Source organism: Solanum lycopersicum, chromosome 9 (assembly GCF_036512215.1).
Source record: "Solanum lycopersicum chromosome 9, SLM_r2.1".
NCBI classification, from domain to species: Eukaryota; Viridiplantae; Streptophyta; class Magnoliopsida; order Solanales; family Solanaceae; genus Solanum; species Solanum lycopersicum.
Genome location: NC_090808.1, coordinates 3919640 through 3936413, shown reverse-complemented (window position 1 = coordinate 3936413; position 16774 = coordinate 3919640). Strand labels below are relative to the sequence as shown.

Genomic DNA, 16774 nt, shown 5'->3' with positions numbered 1-16774 from the left:
CGAATGATATGTGTTGGGTTGTATTGTAAAGTCTTCTATATGCTTAATTGTATGCTTGCATGAATGTGATTATATAATTGTGATGAAATAAGCATGATGAAGCTATTGAATCCCAAATCTTGAAAAAAAAAACCTTGTTAATAATGATGTCTTGGTATAAAAGAAGGTTCGATGAACTAAAGTAATGAGATTGATGATGCCTTGGTATAAAAGAAGGCTTGATGAACTAAAGTGATGAGATTGATGAGATTGATGATGCCTTGGTATAAAAGAAGGCTTGATGAATTAATAGAATGAGATTAGTGGATCAGGTGTCACGAACCGACACGTAGAATTAGGGGATCGGGTGTCACGAACCGACACGTAGAATTAGGGGATCGGGTGTCACGGACCGACACGTAGAATTAGGGGATCGGGTGTCACGGACTGACACGTAGAATTAGGGGATCGGGTGTCACGAACCGACATGTAGAATTAGGGGATCGGGTGTCACGAACCGACACGTAGAATTAGGGGATCGGGTGTCACGAATCGACACGTAAAATTAGGGGATCGGGTGTCACGAACCGACACGTAGAATTAGGAGATCGGGTGTCACGAATCGACACGTAGAATTAGGGGATCGGGTGTCACGAACCGACACGTAGAATTAGGGGATCGGGTATCACGAACCGACACGTAGAATTAGGGGATCGGGTGTCACGAACCGACACGTAGAACTAGGGGATCGGAGTGTCACGTTCCGACACATAGTAGTAAGGGAGCGGAGTGTCACGTACCGACACAAGAATAAAGGTGATGAATCTTGAAAGATGTTAATATACTCAATCTAATGAACCTAATTCCCAAATGAGTATGATATGGAGGCTTGAGTCCTCATGAATGTACTTGACGTTATTTATCAAAGATTCTTGTACATGGTGTTGCTACAGATTGAGTATTGTAGTTGATTTATGATATTATCTGATATATATTGTTTCTATTTTGAGTTGTCCGATGATATCTACTCAGTACCCGTGTTTTGTACTGACCCCTACTTGTATGTTTCTTTCCTTGTTATTTGTGGAGTGCAGCAAACGTGCCGTCGTCTTCAACTCAACCGCAACTCTAGCCAGTCTTCATTACATCGGATTTCAGGGTGAGCTAACGCTTCTAGCTTGGACTGGATCTTCCTCCTCATGTCTTGATGCCTTGAAGTTCCGGCATGGACTAGCTTTTTATGTATTTTAGCTTCTTAGATACTCTTAGATTAGTAATTTGAGGATAGATGTTCTTGTGATGATGACTTCCAGATTTTGGGAAGAATAATAATAGTTGTTGAGTTTTTAGAAGTTATTGAATTGGTTTTTATTAATGAGTTTAAGTCTTCCGCATTACTTCCTGTTGATATTATATTGAAATGTTGAGGTTTAGATTGGTTGGTTCGCTCACATAGGAGGGTAAGTGTGGGTGCCAGTCGCGGCCCAATTTGGATCGAGACATTAAAATTAAAAGATAAGAAAAAAAAACAAAGAGAATTTAGGGAAAATATGTAAACAAGGACGGCACTACTTGCCAATTGTCAAAGTAAATGGTTGAAATGAAAAAGAATATTTGCTTGCACAAAAGGTCAAAAAAAATTTTTGATTGATCGATCGAATGATTGTTATTTTCACTTACAGTTACAATATTTTTATTGAAGTAGAATAAATTTAATTTTGCTACTCCTATTCTCTCTTTCTATCTATACTTTCCGTCCGAAGGAGCAAGTTATGGAAAAATTGAGTTTATTATTGAGCTAGTTATTCAGAGCCAGTAACTTAAGATAAAAAATGAAATGGAATTCAAATTGGTCGGGGAAAGAAACTGTGTTAGTTGGAGTAAGAAAAATATGTTTGAAAGGTTCATAGCGATAAAGTGTATTGAATTCTGATTATTTCAAATGTATATCGCAAGGGTTAAGAGGAAGTTCTTCCTAATATAAAACTTCTCATACAGAAACTAGAATTTGAGATCTACAGTTAAAAAAATAGGAATAAGTCTAATGTTACGAATTTTTTTCTGTCTTTCTATCTATACTTTCCATCTGAAGAAGCAAATTATGAAATAATTGAGTTTATTATGCTAGTTATTCATAGCCAGTAACTTAAAATAAAAAATGAAATGGAATTCAAATTGGTCGGAAAAAGAAACCGCGCAAGTCGAGTAAAAAAAATATGTTTGAAAGGTGCATAACGATAAAGTGTATTGGATTCTGATTATTTCAAACGTATATCGCAATGGTTAAGAGATAGTTCATCCTAATATAAAACTTCTCATACAGAAACTAAAATTCGAGATCTACCATAAAAAAATATTAAAAAAATCATGTTTATCCATCATAATTCATATTGGTAGGTTATAATCTTTTGCCCCAAAATATATATATAGAAGTAGATAATCTTTTAAACCATTGTGTTTAAAGTCTCCTATAGAAGTTTTCCATTTCTAAAATTGTAATATTTTAGTATTATTTAAAACGTTGAATTTTAAAGTCTCCAATAAAAGTTTTCCACTTTTAAATTGTAATATTTTAATATTATTTAAAATGTTATGTTTTAAAGTCTCCAATAATTCACGATTATAAAAAGGAAAATAGTTGACTTACTAGTGTTTTAATTGCCTAACATGATATCATAACTTTGACAAATTGAATCATATTCAAAGAAGAAGGAAAAAAAAAAGACACAAAATTCTATTAGAAGATTCCAATAAAGCATGTCTCCTTCGCAAAATTCTTCCGTTTATTTTTACTCGTCATATTTTTTTCGTTTGATTTCTACTTCTAGTCGCTACTTTTGACAAATCAAAGAAGTACAATTTTTTTCTATTATATCCTCAATTTATTTATATTGAGTTAATGTCTTTAAAATTGTAGTGAACAAATATGTTTGGGATCCTATTGATTAATAGGAATAAAATGATAAATTTAATATATTAATCGTTATTTTATTAATAGATATGTTAAGTCTAAATTTAACGAGTAAATTCGAATGGAGGGATCACACTAAACTTATCATAATTCATATGCTACAATGAAATTTGCTAAGCTGATTAATCTAAATTCATTGCAAGTGAAAGACATGGTAAGAAAGCTGATAAAGTGTAATCCGAATCTCTAATTAAGAATAAAGGAACTATAATTATCTCATCACCCTTCGATTGTTTCTGGATTTGTTACGAAAGAATAAGTGAAATGTTTATCTAAAAAATTATATTTGTCGTAACAAATCGAGTTTCATACTTTTTTTTTCTTCACACGTTCGATATTCATTTTGGAACGTGTCTGACTGATTCAAATTTGTGCCCTAAAAATCTGACCTCGATAGTAAAATCTTTCTTATCAAAGATCACTTTATACTCATGATTCAAATCTGAAACTTCTAATTAAACAAGTCTTTGAGAGTATTGTAAAGTCAACTTTTTATTTATCTCACCTCAATAATAAAATCTTTTTTTTTTATAATAAAAAACGACTTTATTCTTAAGATTCAAATCGTAAACGTCTAAATAAACAATTTCATAGTAAGTCTGGAAAATATTGTCAAGTCAACTTTTTTATTTAAAGTAATTCTTATTTTTCTTGGTTTAAGTCTTGAGAGTGTTGTCAAGTCAACTTTTTATTTCAAGTAAATGGCCTTTTTTCACAAGTTAATCTATCACAAGTCCTTAATTAATTCTCGTTCTGTCTCAATTTATATTACACTTTACATTTTTTAAGAGTTAAACAATTTAAGTTTGACTGAAAATTTACGCATGGAATCTTCAATTTTTCTCAAATTTTTTTTATATATTTAAAAACTACGTAGACAATATTATAAGTCATATTTATTGACAATTAAAAATGTTTGAAAAATATATGAAAAGTTTTACGATCAAAGATAGACTTATTTAAATTTCAAAATTCAGAAAATGTCACATAAATCAAGACAGGAGAACTAATTTAGTTTGGGATTTTAACAGGTCAATAGGTAAGTGGGCTGTTAAATTGGGTTAGTGGGCCTAATAAAATTGGTTGGGCCTAAATTAAGTCTTATCCAATTCTTTAAAATTTTTGTTTTATATGTAATTTAAATTTATATATATATATATATATATATATATATATATATATATATATAATTTAACTTAAGGTGCTATTTTTTCAAAATTATTGTTATATATAAAAGTGATGATTATATTTTGTCATATAATGTAAAGTTCTATATTTATAATAGGAAATTTACATAAATATACTATTATAAAAAATTATTTACCATATAATTATAAATTCTGACTCCAATAGATATTAGGGGTAACTTCTTGGATTATCACCATGAGTCATGATATAGGTTAACTTTTAATTGAAAATTAATTATTTTTAATATAAAAGATAAGTCTAAATAAAACGTCAAAAGTCAAGGCTTAAAACAAATGAAAAATCATCAGAAGTTCAAAACTTACATATATGTCAAATTCTAACATAGATTATGGTCTAATTAAGTAGGTAAAACACATGCTTATCACTAATGTGTCTCTAACTACGACTAATATATGATTATGTTTGACTGAACATAATATTTAAAATATAATTCTAATTTATAGATAATATATTGTGTATGATAAAAAATAAATAAAAATACTAGTCTAAAAAGAAACAAAAATGACAAAAATATTATAGAACTTTACAGTTTACAGCCCGTTGCAAAAATAAAATAAAAAGTGGATTAAAAGAATTAAAAGACAATATTTTGTTGGATAATAAAGAGGTTCTTTTTGGTCCAAAAGAAAATTTGTACAATTGGTCATTGGGCCAAAATGACCGTTAATAATCCTTTTGGTATAATATTTTTTTATTTTTTTGATAATCGTAGTGTTTAGATTCGTTTGTGTCTATTAATACAGGTTTCGGGTGACTTAAAAGTTTAGATAAAATAAAAAGAAATAGCTTAATATGTTTTTTTATTTCTGCTAAAATTTGAATCCGAAACTTTAAGGCAGATATGAAATTTAACCTTTATGGATTCAATTTCTAAATTTTGAGTATAGAACTCGTTCTGTTTTTTAGATTATAAGCTATATCTATGTTTTGTTGTAATTTTTGAGAAATCATACATAAAAGTATTGAGTTCACATGATCAATGCTCTACATCAGCTTCTGCGAGATTTCAAAATTTTCAATCTACGTTATGAATATTTATTTCTTTAAAACAAATTAATAAAAAATAATTACACATAAAATAAAACATAAAAATCACTTATTTTTTTGGGGTCCACCAATATGATGAATTTGAATATTTGAATAGTGAATATTGTAAACATAAAAAGTGCAAATTATTGTTTTATTTCTAAAACCAAAAAAAAAAAAAAAGTTTTCTTCCGTTGTATCATCTTTTTATGTATCTTTTTCCATGTTTTTCTCTGTCTTTGTCTCTTTGAATTTAGTATATACATAGAGCCTATAAGTTATTTTTTTAATAAATTAATTTTCAAAATTTATCCAAGTTAATAAATTTAATTTGAAAGTTTCGAATTTAAGTTTTTGAATATAAGAAAACAATCAAGTTAAAAATTATCAATTTTCTTAAATAAGTCTTACGGCGTAAATTTAGTTTAGTCGCTTGATACGAGTATCGGGTACCAATGAAGATAAAAAAACAAAGAAAAATATCATAAGATACAATTATCAGTTATAATTATTTAAAATATTTAAAGATAATTGAATTAATGTCATTGCAATTTGCATCTGAAGTCGCTAAAGCCTTTAAAAATATTTATATAAAATGTTAGCTATAAATATTCACATTTATTTAAAAATATTTAAAGATAATTAAATTAAAGTCATTGGTATGGCTGAAGTCTTTAGAGACATTAATATAAAACGTTAGCTATAAATATTCACATTTACTATTCCCACTAAATATAATAAAGTTAGACCATATTTTGACCATAAATTACATTAATCGAAGTTTATGAAATGAAAAATAAATTATTTTCACTGTTCTTTAAATTTGAGGTAGCAAAAGATGCATTTTGATGTAATCAATGATTGAAGATATAATTAGACAAATTCACCTAATTAACCACGAATTAAGGCCATTAATTATGTCTACCACAAGTGCAAAGCTTTTTATAGACATAATTAGACAGTCACCTAATTTTTTGTGTTTGTGAGAAAAAAAAAAGTGGTCCATTTTAGTACTTTTAAAATTTATTACTATTATTTTTCGCCCACTTTTAATTAGGGAAAAATTATACGAAATATATTTAAATTTTGATCGAAATTATTGTTGCGATATCAAATTTTATGGAGAACTTTTTATTTTTGTACTATTTAATAGTGTATTTAAAGGTATATATGTGTCTCGTGGACATTATAAATATTACATCATTTTAATTAGTAATAAGTCCACGTTGACACATATATACATTTAAAAACACTTTTGAAAAGTGCAGAGGAGTAAAAGGTCATTCATATAATTTGGTATCGTAACAACAATTTCGACCAAAATTGAAGTATTTTTCAGATCCTTTTTTTCAAAGTTACATTAGATTACATTAATTTGATATTTTAAACAAAAAATTTAGATATTCAAAAAATTATTTGAAAAAATACTATAAATTCCATTTTTTCAATATAATGAAAAAATACACAATAAAATGTTAGTCAAAATTCTTATCGTTTGACTCTAAAAAGAAAATTATGATAATTAAAAATGGACGAAGAGAGTATTTATAAGTAAGAAATAATTAAAGGGAAATTATTTTTGGGCTGAATGGGACAATTAAGTCATTTGATATGAGGGGTATTATCGACATTTCCTACTTATTTTGTATATAGTGCCTTTGTTCCTAATTCTAGAAAATCCTCCAAATTTTTTAATGATAATTAATACTCTCTCCGTTCACGAGTAATAGTCATTCTTCCGTTTTTTAGAGTCAAAGTACAATAATTTTAATCAATATTTTACAATGTATATTTTTATTATATTAATATGTAAAAAATTACAATTTATAGTACTTTTCGTATTGTTTTTGAATATTTAATCTTTTAAAAAGTAATATTAAATTAACATAATCTAATTTAACTTTAAAAATGAATCAAATTGACTTTCAATAAACGTAACATGACAAAAAGTGGATAGAAAAAGTAACTTATGATGGTCAAATAAAGCACCATAACTACATATTTTCTCTATCGAGCTCATCATATGTGACATGTTAAGTGCAATATTTTTTTTTTGAAATATATAGTTATTATACTAGAATAAAGTTTACTTTGTGTCTATTAAACTAGTGAAGTTGTATCATTCTTTTTAGGGATAATGTATAAGTAATTCCTTTTTGTTTTTCGTGGCACACTCCATGACTCGATGCGATTGAAACGCGCGGGAGATATTTGAATGTCACGTTAGTCAAAAAGGTGCAAAAAATTACAAAAAAAAATATATTCAAGGAGGTAATAGGGCATTAATTTAGTTAAGATGTGTCTCTGAAATTTCGGTCATAGTCAGGGGTTACTTGTACATTTTCCCTTCTTTTTAAAATAAAGAAAAAATGTACAAGTACCCCCTCAACTTATGCCCGAAATCTCAAAGATACACTTATACTATACTAAGGTCTTGTTATCCCCCTAAACTTATTTTATAAATAATTTTCTACCCCTTTCGGCTTATGTGGCACTATCTTGTGGGTCCATCGTATGTTGATATTTTTTTTTCGAGCTAGTGCCACGTAGGTCGAAAAGGAATAGAAAATTATATATAAAATAAGTTCAGGGGGTAATAAGACCTAAGTATGGTATAAGTGTATCTCTGAGATTTTACGTATAGATTGAAGGGATAATTACGACTTTTCCCAAAAATAAAAGAAAAAAACACAAGTACATTGGATGGTTTAACTACAACATGATTTTTGTTATAATCAATTTTCATATTCTTGAATTTTACACATTTGATGACACAATTGAAAGTTACAAGGTTTTTTTTGGTAAGCTAAATCATTCTCCAATTTAAAATTCCCAAAATAAAAGGTCACATCTTAACCACCCTAAAGTGAAAGGGAATTTTGCAGCTTGATTGTTTTTCTTAGTGTTTAAATGGATAAGTATGATTATTTGAGTGATAAATATTTTTTTATTCTTAATCAGTCTTATGATTAAATTTTTAAAATATAATCATCTTGAATAAAAAATAATTTTCTTCAAATACAAATTTAAATTAATCAAAATTCAAATTATACATCGAATAATAAAAGAAAAAAAAAGAATAAGTATGCAGAGTTTCATTAGAGTATTGACAAATGTAAGAGATGTCTTATCAAAATTTATACATAATTTTTACAAATATAAAATAAATATTAAATTTTCTTATTTCCTTTTAAAATATATATTTTTAATTCTGTAAGTGAAAATCTTGATTCTGTCATTTCGATCCGACTCATGTGTTAGAACATTAAAATATTATTCTTCCTTAGATCTCCAACTACTTTAACAGAACCAGGTAGCTTCCTACACAAAACAAGTTGTCATGTACATTAAAATAAATGTTTCATTTATACCAAAATAATAAATAAACAATTGATAATTCAACTAAAGATATTAATATGACCTGCAAAACAAATAAATTAAAAGTGTTAAAAGAGTAGATAGGATCTACACATGATTAGGTCATATAATTATTGGATTAGGAATATTAATTTTTCATCATTATACTCTTGAGTCCCTTTAATTAAACAATGCAAAGTCATATGATTAGTCAAGTTTTGGTTTTGGTGAGTTGATTTGACTAAGTTTTGAAGTTAAAATAGCATATTTCGTTAATATAATTTGTTACATTTTGCTTCTAAACAGTTAATTTAATTAATTTTTAAAATTAAGATGAATTATATTGATAATACAATTTGTTACACTTTATTTTTAGAGAGTCAATTTTGACTAATCTTTAAAATAAAGAAGAAATATAGTAATAATATGGCTTGTTACATTTTGCTTCCAGAGTTTTCATCAATTTATATAGTCTTTCAAGTTAAAATAATTTATATTAGTAATATGATTTGTTACGTTTTGTTTCTAGAGAGTTAATTTTAACTAATTTTCAAAGTTAAAATAAATTATATTAATAGTATAATTTGTTACATTTTACTTCTAAAATATCTGTTTGTCTAATGTTTAAAAGTAAAAATGAAGAATTATTCGTTATTTCATCGAAATTCTTATTTATTTATCATCAATTAGTATCTTATATAAATTTATAAATATTTTCTAGCAAAAATGACTCTATAAATAAATTTGACTTTGAGACTTTTTGACAAAAAATAAAAGATCTTATTTCTTAAGACTCTTTGCTATTATTAGATCAACAATTAGTATCTCATAGAAACTTATAAACTTTTAACAAAAATGACTTCATGGCAAATTTGAATGTAATATATTTAATTAAATTAAAAAATTATTTATTACTTTAACACAATTTTTATGTATTATGAGATCGACTAACACCTATGTAAATTTTATAAATTAGGATTTTTTTAAATAGTCACTATGATCAGATCTAATTCGATTCGATTCAAAATTGTTGACTAAAAACAAAAATTAAAAATTTATAAATATCTTCTAACAAAGTAGTTCATATATTAGATTTAAATTCAATATTTTTGACAAAAAGTGAAAAATCACTTATTATTTTATCGTGACTTTTATTTATTATCATATCAATTAATATCCTAAAGATAGAAGTGACTCCATGGCCAAATTTGAATTCAAGGTATTAAAAAAGGATTATTTACAATTTTATCGCAAATCTTATTTATTATCATATGAATTAGTATAAAAACCTTCTAACAAAAACAATTTCATGACCAAATTCAATTTAAGACTTCTAAATAAAAATAAAAGAATTAGTTACTACTCTACCATATATTATCATATCAATTAGCATTCTATATATATAACAAAATGATCGTCTTCTAATAAAAGTGACTAAATGACCAAATTCAAATTCATAATTTCTAATACGGAAAAGATTCAAAAATGTTTCTAAACTATTTGAAATAGCTCAAATATACCCCTAAACTTTATTTCGGCTCAAAACTATCCTACCCGTCATACTATTGAGTCAAAAATACCCTTCTTATTAACGAAAGTTGTTAAATGCCACGTGGATGTCATATGGATGCCACATTGCATGCCAATATGATTCCACTGCCACGTAGACTAAATACAAAGGATCAAAAACACCCTTAAACTATCCAAAATAACTCATATATATCCTTAAACTATATTTTGGCTCAAAACTACCCTTTCCGTCAAACTTCCGCTAATAAGAAGGTCACTTTTGACCCAATAGTTTTGGCGGGAAGGGAAGATTTGAGCCGAAATATAGTTTAAGGGTAAATATGAGCTATTTCGGATAGTTTAAGGGTACTTTTGACCCTTTTCCTTTTATTTTATGTGGCAGTGGAAATCTATTGGGATGCCATGTGGCATTCATGTGGCATTTAACAATTTTCATTTATTAGAAGGGCATTTTTGACCCAATAGTTTAACGGAAAAGGTAGTTTTGAGCCAAAATATAGTTTAATGGTGTATATGAGCTATTTCGGATAGTTTAAGGGTATTTTTGATCCACCTATTGACTCCAAATAGTAATGGGTGGGTAGTGGATTGATTTATAAATTAATATAATAAGTTAAATTATGCAAATAGTTGAGCGCCACGTATTTAAAAAAATATTTAAATAGTTTAAATATAAAACCATTAAATAAGTGGTTAATTTTGAACCAAAATGTGGATAACAAGGGTATTTTGGACCCAATAAGTGAGTGAAAAGAACATTTTAAAGTCAATAAATGAATGAAGAATAATTTTATGCTATTTCAATACTTTGAAAATATTTTAGGCCTTTTCGGTTCAATAAAAGTGGCTCCATGATCATATTCAGACTTCTGATTGAAAATATATGATTATTTACTATTCAACTAAGACTCTTATTTAGTACTTTATTCTATTTTTTTTGTAAACACCTTCTAACAATAGAGACTATATAATGACTAAAAATAAAGATTTACTTGTTATTTCATCACAATTTTTATTTATTATCATATTATTTATTTTATTTGTCATTATTTCCTTTTTTTAGAGTTAAACTATAAGAATTTTAATTAAGATTTTAAGATGTTTTTTTCATCATATTAATACGCAAAAAATTATAATTTATAATACTTTTTCATATAACTTTTAAATATCTAAATTTTTTATTTAAAATATCAAATTAATGTATAAAAATTTAACTTTAGAAATCAATTCAATTGACTTTTAAAAAATACGATATGACAAATAAAAGTAAACAAAGAGAATACTTGCTACTTCACCCCTAACTCTTATTTATTACTATTATAATATCAATTAATATCCTAAACACATTTTATAAAGAGGAAAACATCCAAAAAGTGCCATGGTAGAGGAGCCAAATCCAACTAAGCTAGTCTTCTTCTATTCCCCATTTTAATTCCAAAACAACAAGCTCTATTATAAACTAATCCCCTTCTTTCTATAGTATAGTTTCTTTCTCTTTTTTCTCCTCGAACTATACCATATTCTCCCTTACTCCCCTATTGAGTTTTTTTCATATAAAGAATTGAAGTGCTTCCATAAAATAAGGAGAAGAAAATGAAAATGTATTGAAAGTGATGATGATATTAATGTCTCACCTTCCAAAAACCAAACTTTGCTTGAATCCAACTCTACTCAAACCCCATTTCTACTAATCTACCAAACTTATCATAAAGAAGGGTTTTACTCAAGTTGTTGTAAATTTTTCACCAAACTTTTCTTGCTTCTTGTTATACAATTAAAACCCACCAAGAAAAATCCAATCTTTATATAAAAATCCAATCTTTAAATAAAAAAAAGGATTTTTTTTTTGTGGGTTTCTTGAAAATGATTGATATTATAAGGTAGGAGCTTTTCTTGATTTGTTCTACCATTAAATTTAGAACCCACCAAAAAAAAAAAACCCAATCTTTAAATAAAAAAAGGATTTTTTTTGTGGGTTTCTTGAAAATGACTGAAATTATAAGGTAGGAGCTTTTTCTTGATTTGTTGTACCATTAAAAATCCAATCTTTTTTATTGTGGGTTTCTTGAAAATGACTGAAATTATACAACCCCAACATGAGTTACCTTCAGCTTCAAGCTCCATTAGTATACTACCATGTTTAGTTGCTAGGGATAATGATGGGTCTCACCAAGAGAGTGTAATTAGTGGACCCAATGTGTATTCTGTTGTAGATGTATACAGAGGGGGAGATAATAGTGAGGTAGAAGTAAGAGGAGTTAGTATTTCTGGTAGAAAAAGAGAGAGAAAAAGGAGAGAAAGAGAAGAAGGGGGAGATCAGCTGTCTTTGTTAACACTTTGTTTAACTGGTTTTAGGAAATCTTTGGTTGCTTGTAAGAGCAACTTTGATATTATTAGTGGTGTTGGTGTTGAAGAGCTGCTTTCTTCATCTTGTTCTGGTTTTAGTTCTAGTTCTGCTAATTCATCAATGGAGATTAGTTGGCCTAGTAATGTCAGACATGTTGCTCATGTCACTTTTGATAGGTTTAATGGATTTCTTGGTCTTCCTGTTGAGTTTGAACCTGAAGTACCTAGAAGACCCCCAAGTGCCAGGTTTGATCTTGTTCTTTTCTTTTTTGTGAATTCGCGGGGTTTTCTAAGTAGAGATTCATATAGTCGACTCTAACTTGATTGGAACTGAGACGTAATTGTTGTTGTTTGTTCTAAATCATTCATGAGTTAGGATATGTGCTTGGTGTTACTTTATAACCATTATTATTCTTTTGTTTTTTTCCTTGTATGTGTTTCTAGTTTTGTTGTGTTCTGATGACATTTAATGTTCGAATGTTTCCGCTGTCCTAAGCTAGTTGTCATGTTTTGCTTTTCGAGAGTCAGCTTTGATCAATCTTTTGGACCTACACTGAATTAGTTTAATTTGATATTCGAAACCTATACTTACAAGTTGCAACTTTTCTCATATCAATATGGTGAAGAAATACATCTTAATATATTGGTTATAGTTCATGTAGTTTGAATCTCAAGAAGCAAAATATAACTACTATATATTTTGGGTCGGACGGAGTAGTAGGATATGATTTTGTGAAATTCCATAATTCATTATTATTGTTATTATTATTCAAGTTTTATCTTTTTGTTCTTTTCTCTTTATGGTGAGCTGAAAAAGGGCTGTTGGCTTCTTTTAGTTTAGTTGTTTGGGCTTTTGACAGCCTTGTCCAGCAAATGCTTATGGTAAGGAGAATATATAATTATGGTTTAAATTATTCGGAGAAAACTAAAATGCAGTGGAATGCATGAATAGTTGATTAATATATCTGTGAATTGATGTGTAATTGGTGTGTCCTTGTCTTCCTTACTAGACTATAATTAGATCGAAAGTAACATGTTCTTTTGCTTCAAGTTCAGATTTTCCTTTCTTCATGATGACTAGACTTACCAAAAATTGACTATTTTTATTTGGTTGGGGAATTTAAAAGCATATTGCTTATTCAGTAATGTAGAAATTTTATCACGTGTTGGCAATATATATGTTGTGTATGAAAATGGTTAAGAAAAGGGTGCAGAGAAACATAGTGAAAGCTTAGTATAATTACTCTTCTAATTAAGAAAGTTCTTTGAACATTTTGAAATGGTAGTTGCTTAGGAAATCCCGGGATAGATGAGCAAAAATTGAAGAAAATGAAGTATAGGCCTTTTAATTTTACCTTCTAGTTTCATATGTCCTCGAGCACTGTGGGAATATGTCATCCTTCAACATAGTAAAAGAAAATGAGAACTGTAAAAAAGAAAAGAAAAAGTTGGTTCTCTTTGTTTGGCAAACAAGCTGTTGCTTCATAATTGTTACAATAATAACTATGTTAACAGTCCAAAACAATTGGGGTAAGGCGATATGAATCCTCTATATCTTTCAACTTCCTATGTGCCTGTTTCATCTCAATACTTCTATTTCATAATTGTTAAAGTTGATACCGACCTAGTACTGAAAAGCTATATCATATATCATACATGTTTTGTGATGGCGTATTACTTTTGTGTAACTTCTTTTGTATCGTAGTAACTTCTGATCCTATCCTTTTTACGAGCTTTTATATGGTGTAGAACAACTTGTTCAGATTGTTGCCTAGTAAAAAAGTGTCACGCTCTTCTAATTGATATTGGTGTTGTTTTTTTGCAGTACAAGAGTCTTTGGAGTTTCGACAGATTGCATGCAGCTTTCATTTGACTCTCGAGGAAATAGTGTCCCCACAATCCTTCTGATGATGCAAGGGCGCTTATACGTTCAAGGTGGCTTGCAGGTGCGTATTCACCAACTCTTTAATCTCCCTCATGTAGATCAATTAAATGTTTGACTAGGCATCTATCACTGGTATGTGTGATCTCTAGAAGTTCGTAAGTATAACTTTTCAATGATGAAAATTAGTTATTCACTTGCAGGCTGAAGGGATCTTCAGGATCAATGCCGAAAATGGCCAAGAAGAATTTGTCAGGGAGCAGCTAAATAGGGGGATTATTCCAGATAACATTGACGTCCATTGCTTAGCAGGTCTTATAAAGGTGATATTCTGCACCTTGCTCTCGGAATATGTTTCATTCTATGTTGCTCAGCCTCTCCAAAAATGCTGCCGGTCCCGTTCAGATCCTCCAAAAAAGCACTACTTTTAGAGGATCTGACACACACTTGCGATATTTTTGAAGAGTCAGGGCGACATAGATTCCATTTGACATTTTTAGGTAATTGTTGAGAGGAAATTATTTACTCGGATTGCAAGTTATCAATATCTTCCCGTATCAGCTTTTGAGGCGAAATTTCTCATTTTGGAGGAAGTATACTTCCTCAAAATTGCATCTGAACTTGAACTAAAATTTCTTATCTTCTTCATTGATGAAGAAGGTACATTGTTATGTTCTGATCAAGTTCAAAGAGTTCTTTCTCCTCTCCCTATATGGACAGCAGTAGGAGATGGTTCTATTGACATCAATATTTGTTTTCCTTATGCATTTTATGATTGTTTTGATTTTTCATTATATCTGTATATGGTAATTGACGTAGAGTGATGATATTTTTATAGGCTTGGTTCAGAGAGTTGCCAACGGGAGTTTTGGATTCTCTCTCGCCAGAGGAAATTATGCGTGCTCAATCGGAAGAAGAGTGTGTGCGGCTCGTGAGACTTCTTCCTCCAACTGAAGCTGCTCTATTAGATTGGGCTATTAACTTGATGGCTGATGTTGCTCAACTGGAAAGTTTTAACAAAATGAATGCACGTAATATCGCTATGGTGTTTGCTCCAAATATGACACAGGTAAGTCAAAACTTTCATGCAATTTAAAAGAAGGAATCATATTGTTGTTCCTATAACGTCTCTTTTCATTTTCTTAGTTTCGGGTGTGGGTAAGCGTTTGGGGGGTTACAGCTTGTTAGGAAAGTTGTCGTGGTTGTGATATTTCCTATATGAAAGGAGTGCAATTTCCATTTCATAGACAGCAACCTAAACGTGTCAATGAAACTAATACAATAGCTCAATCATTAGTCAGCAAGTGTTTTCTTGATTAACAGATGGTGCAACTTCTTTTTCCTGCAGATGGCAGATCCGTTGACTGCTTTGATGTATGCAGTTCAAGTTATGAACTTTCTCAAAACTCTTATTCTCCGGACTTTGAAAGACCGAGAAGAAACTGTTGTAGAAGCTGGTCCTGCACCAGAACTGGAGCCTTTCGATGAAAATGGACATCATAGTGCTTCACAACCAATAGTTCAGAAGTCTAACGAGATCGAGGAGGATATCCTTATATCCAAAGAACGACCCTCAAGTGGCGCTGCTAATTCTGCCCTCAGAGAGATAATAGTTGAGAATAAATCCCATGGATTACCATGTACCATAGAGAACGTTCTTCAGAAAGATGCGTTCGTTGATTGTCTCAGTGAAATCTCAAACCTACCAGACAGCACAAAGGATGATGAGCTTGGATCTGGTAACATCAATTCTACAAGTGGAAGAAGTCAACCAAAAATCCGAAGGACTAAAAGCGTGCATTCGAGCAGTTCTAGTCTGAAAGGATCAAAGAAAATGATTGAATGGCCAATAGGTCACATATCTGGTAGTTTAGAGAAGGGCAAAGGAGTCAGAATCATCGATAGGTTGAATTCGACAACAGAAAGGGTGGAAGCATGGCGATGAACAACGTCTCGCCTCAAGGGGCTATTGTTGCTACCTCATCAAGAAGTTAAATGGTTGTGATTTATGTTTGGAAAAAAAAGAAGAAGACAATGTATTATCCAGTTATGTTTGTGCTTGGATATTGGTTACTTTCTTAGTAGTTCAACAGGAATTCTGTCACCTTTCTCTCTAGTCATGTTTGGCTGGGGAAACTAGCAGGATGAATGTAATTTATGTTTTTTTTTTTTTAGAATGAATATTGTTTTGGTTTCCAATTTCAATATGATTTTCTTCAATTTGACATAAACAAGTGATTACTAGTGTTTTCAACTTACACTCCTTCATTCTTAACCAAGTTTCGCTTTTGAGTTTGAATTCATGAACATATTATTTAGTATAGCTTTTAAGTGAATATTAAAAATCAAGTGAATAAAATAAAACTAATTTGCATTACACATTAGATTTTTCAATTGAGTGAGTTTAATTATAATATAATCAAGTGAATAAAATAAAACTAATTTGCATTACACATTAGATTTTTCAATTGAGT

At 29.3% G+C, this 16774-nt stretch overlaps 1 protein-coding gene across 1 annotated transcript; it reads left to right on the top strand.

The window, feature by feature from the left end:
• The first annotated feature begins 11436 nt into the window (after nucleotides 1-11436).
• LOC101250330 (rho GTPase-activating protein 5-like) lies at nucleotides 11437-16531 on the top strand. Its single transcript, XM_004246452.5, has 5 exons — nucleotides 11437-12664; nucleotides 14244-14364; nucleotides 14504-14623; nucleotides 15139-15369; nucleotides 15649-16531. Exons 1-5 carry the CDS (start codon nucleotides 12144-12146, stop codon nucleotides 16243-16245), a joined length of 1590 nt encoding a protein of 529 aa, XP_004246500.1. The 5' UTR covers nucleotides 11437-12143; the 3' UTR covers nucleotides 16246-16531.
• The last annotated feature ends 243 nt before the right edge of the window (nucleotides 16532-16774 follow it).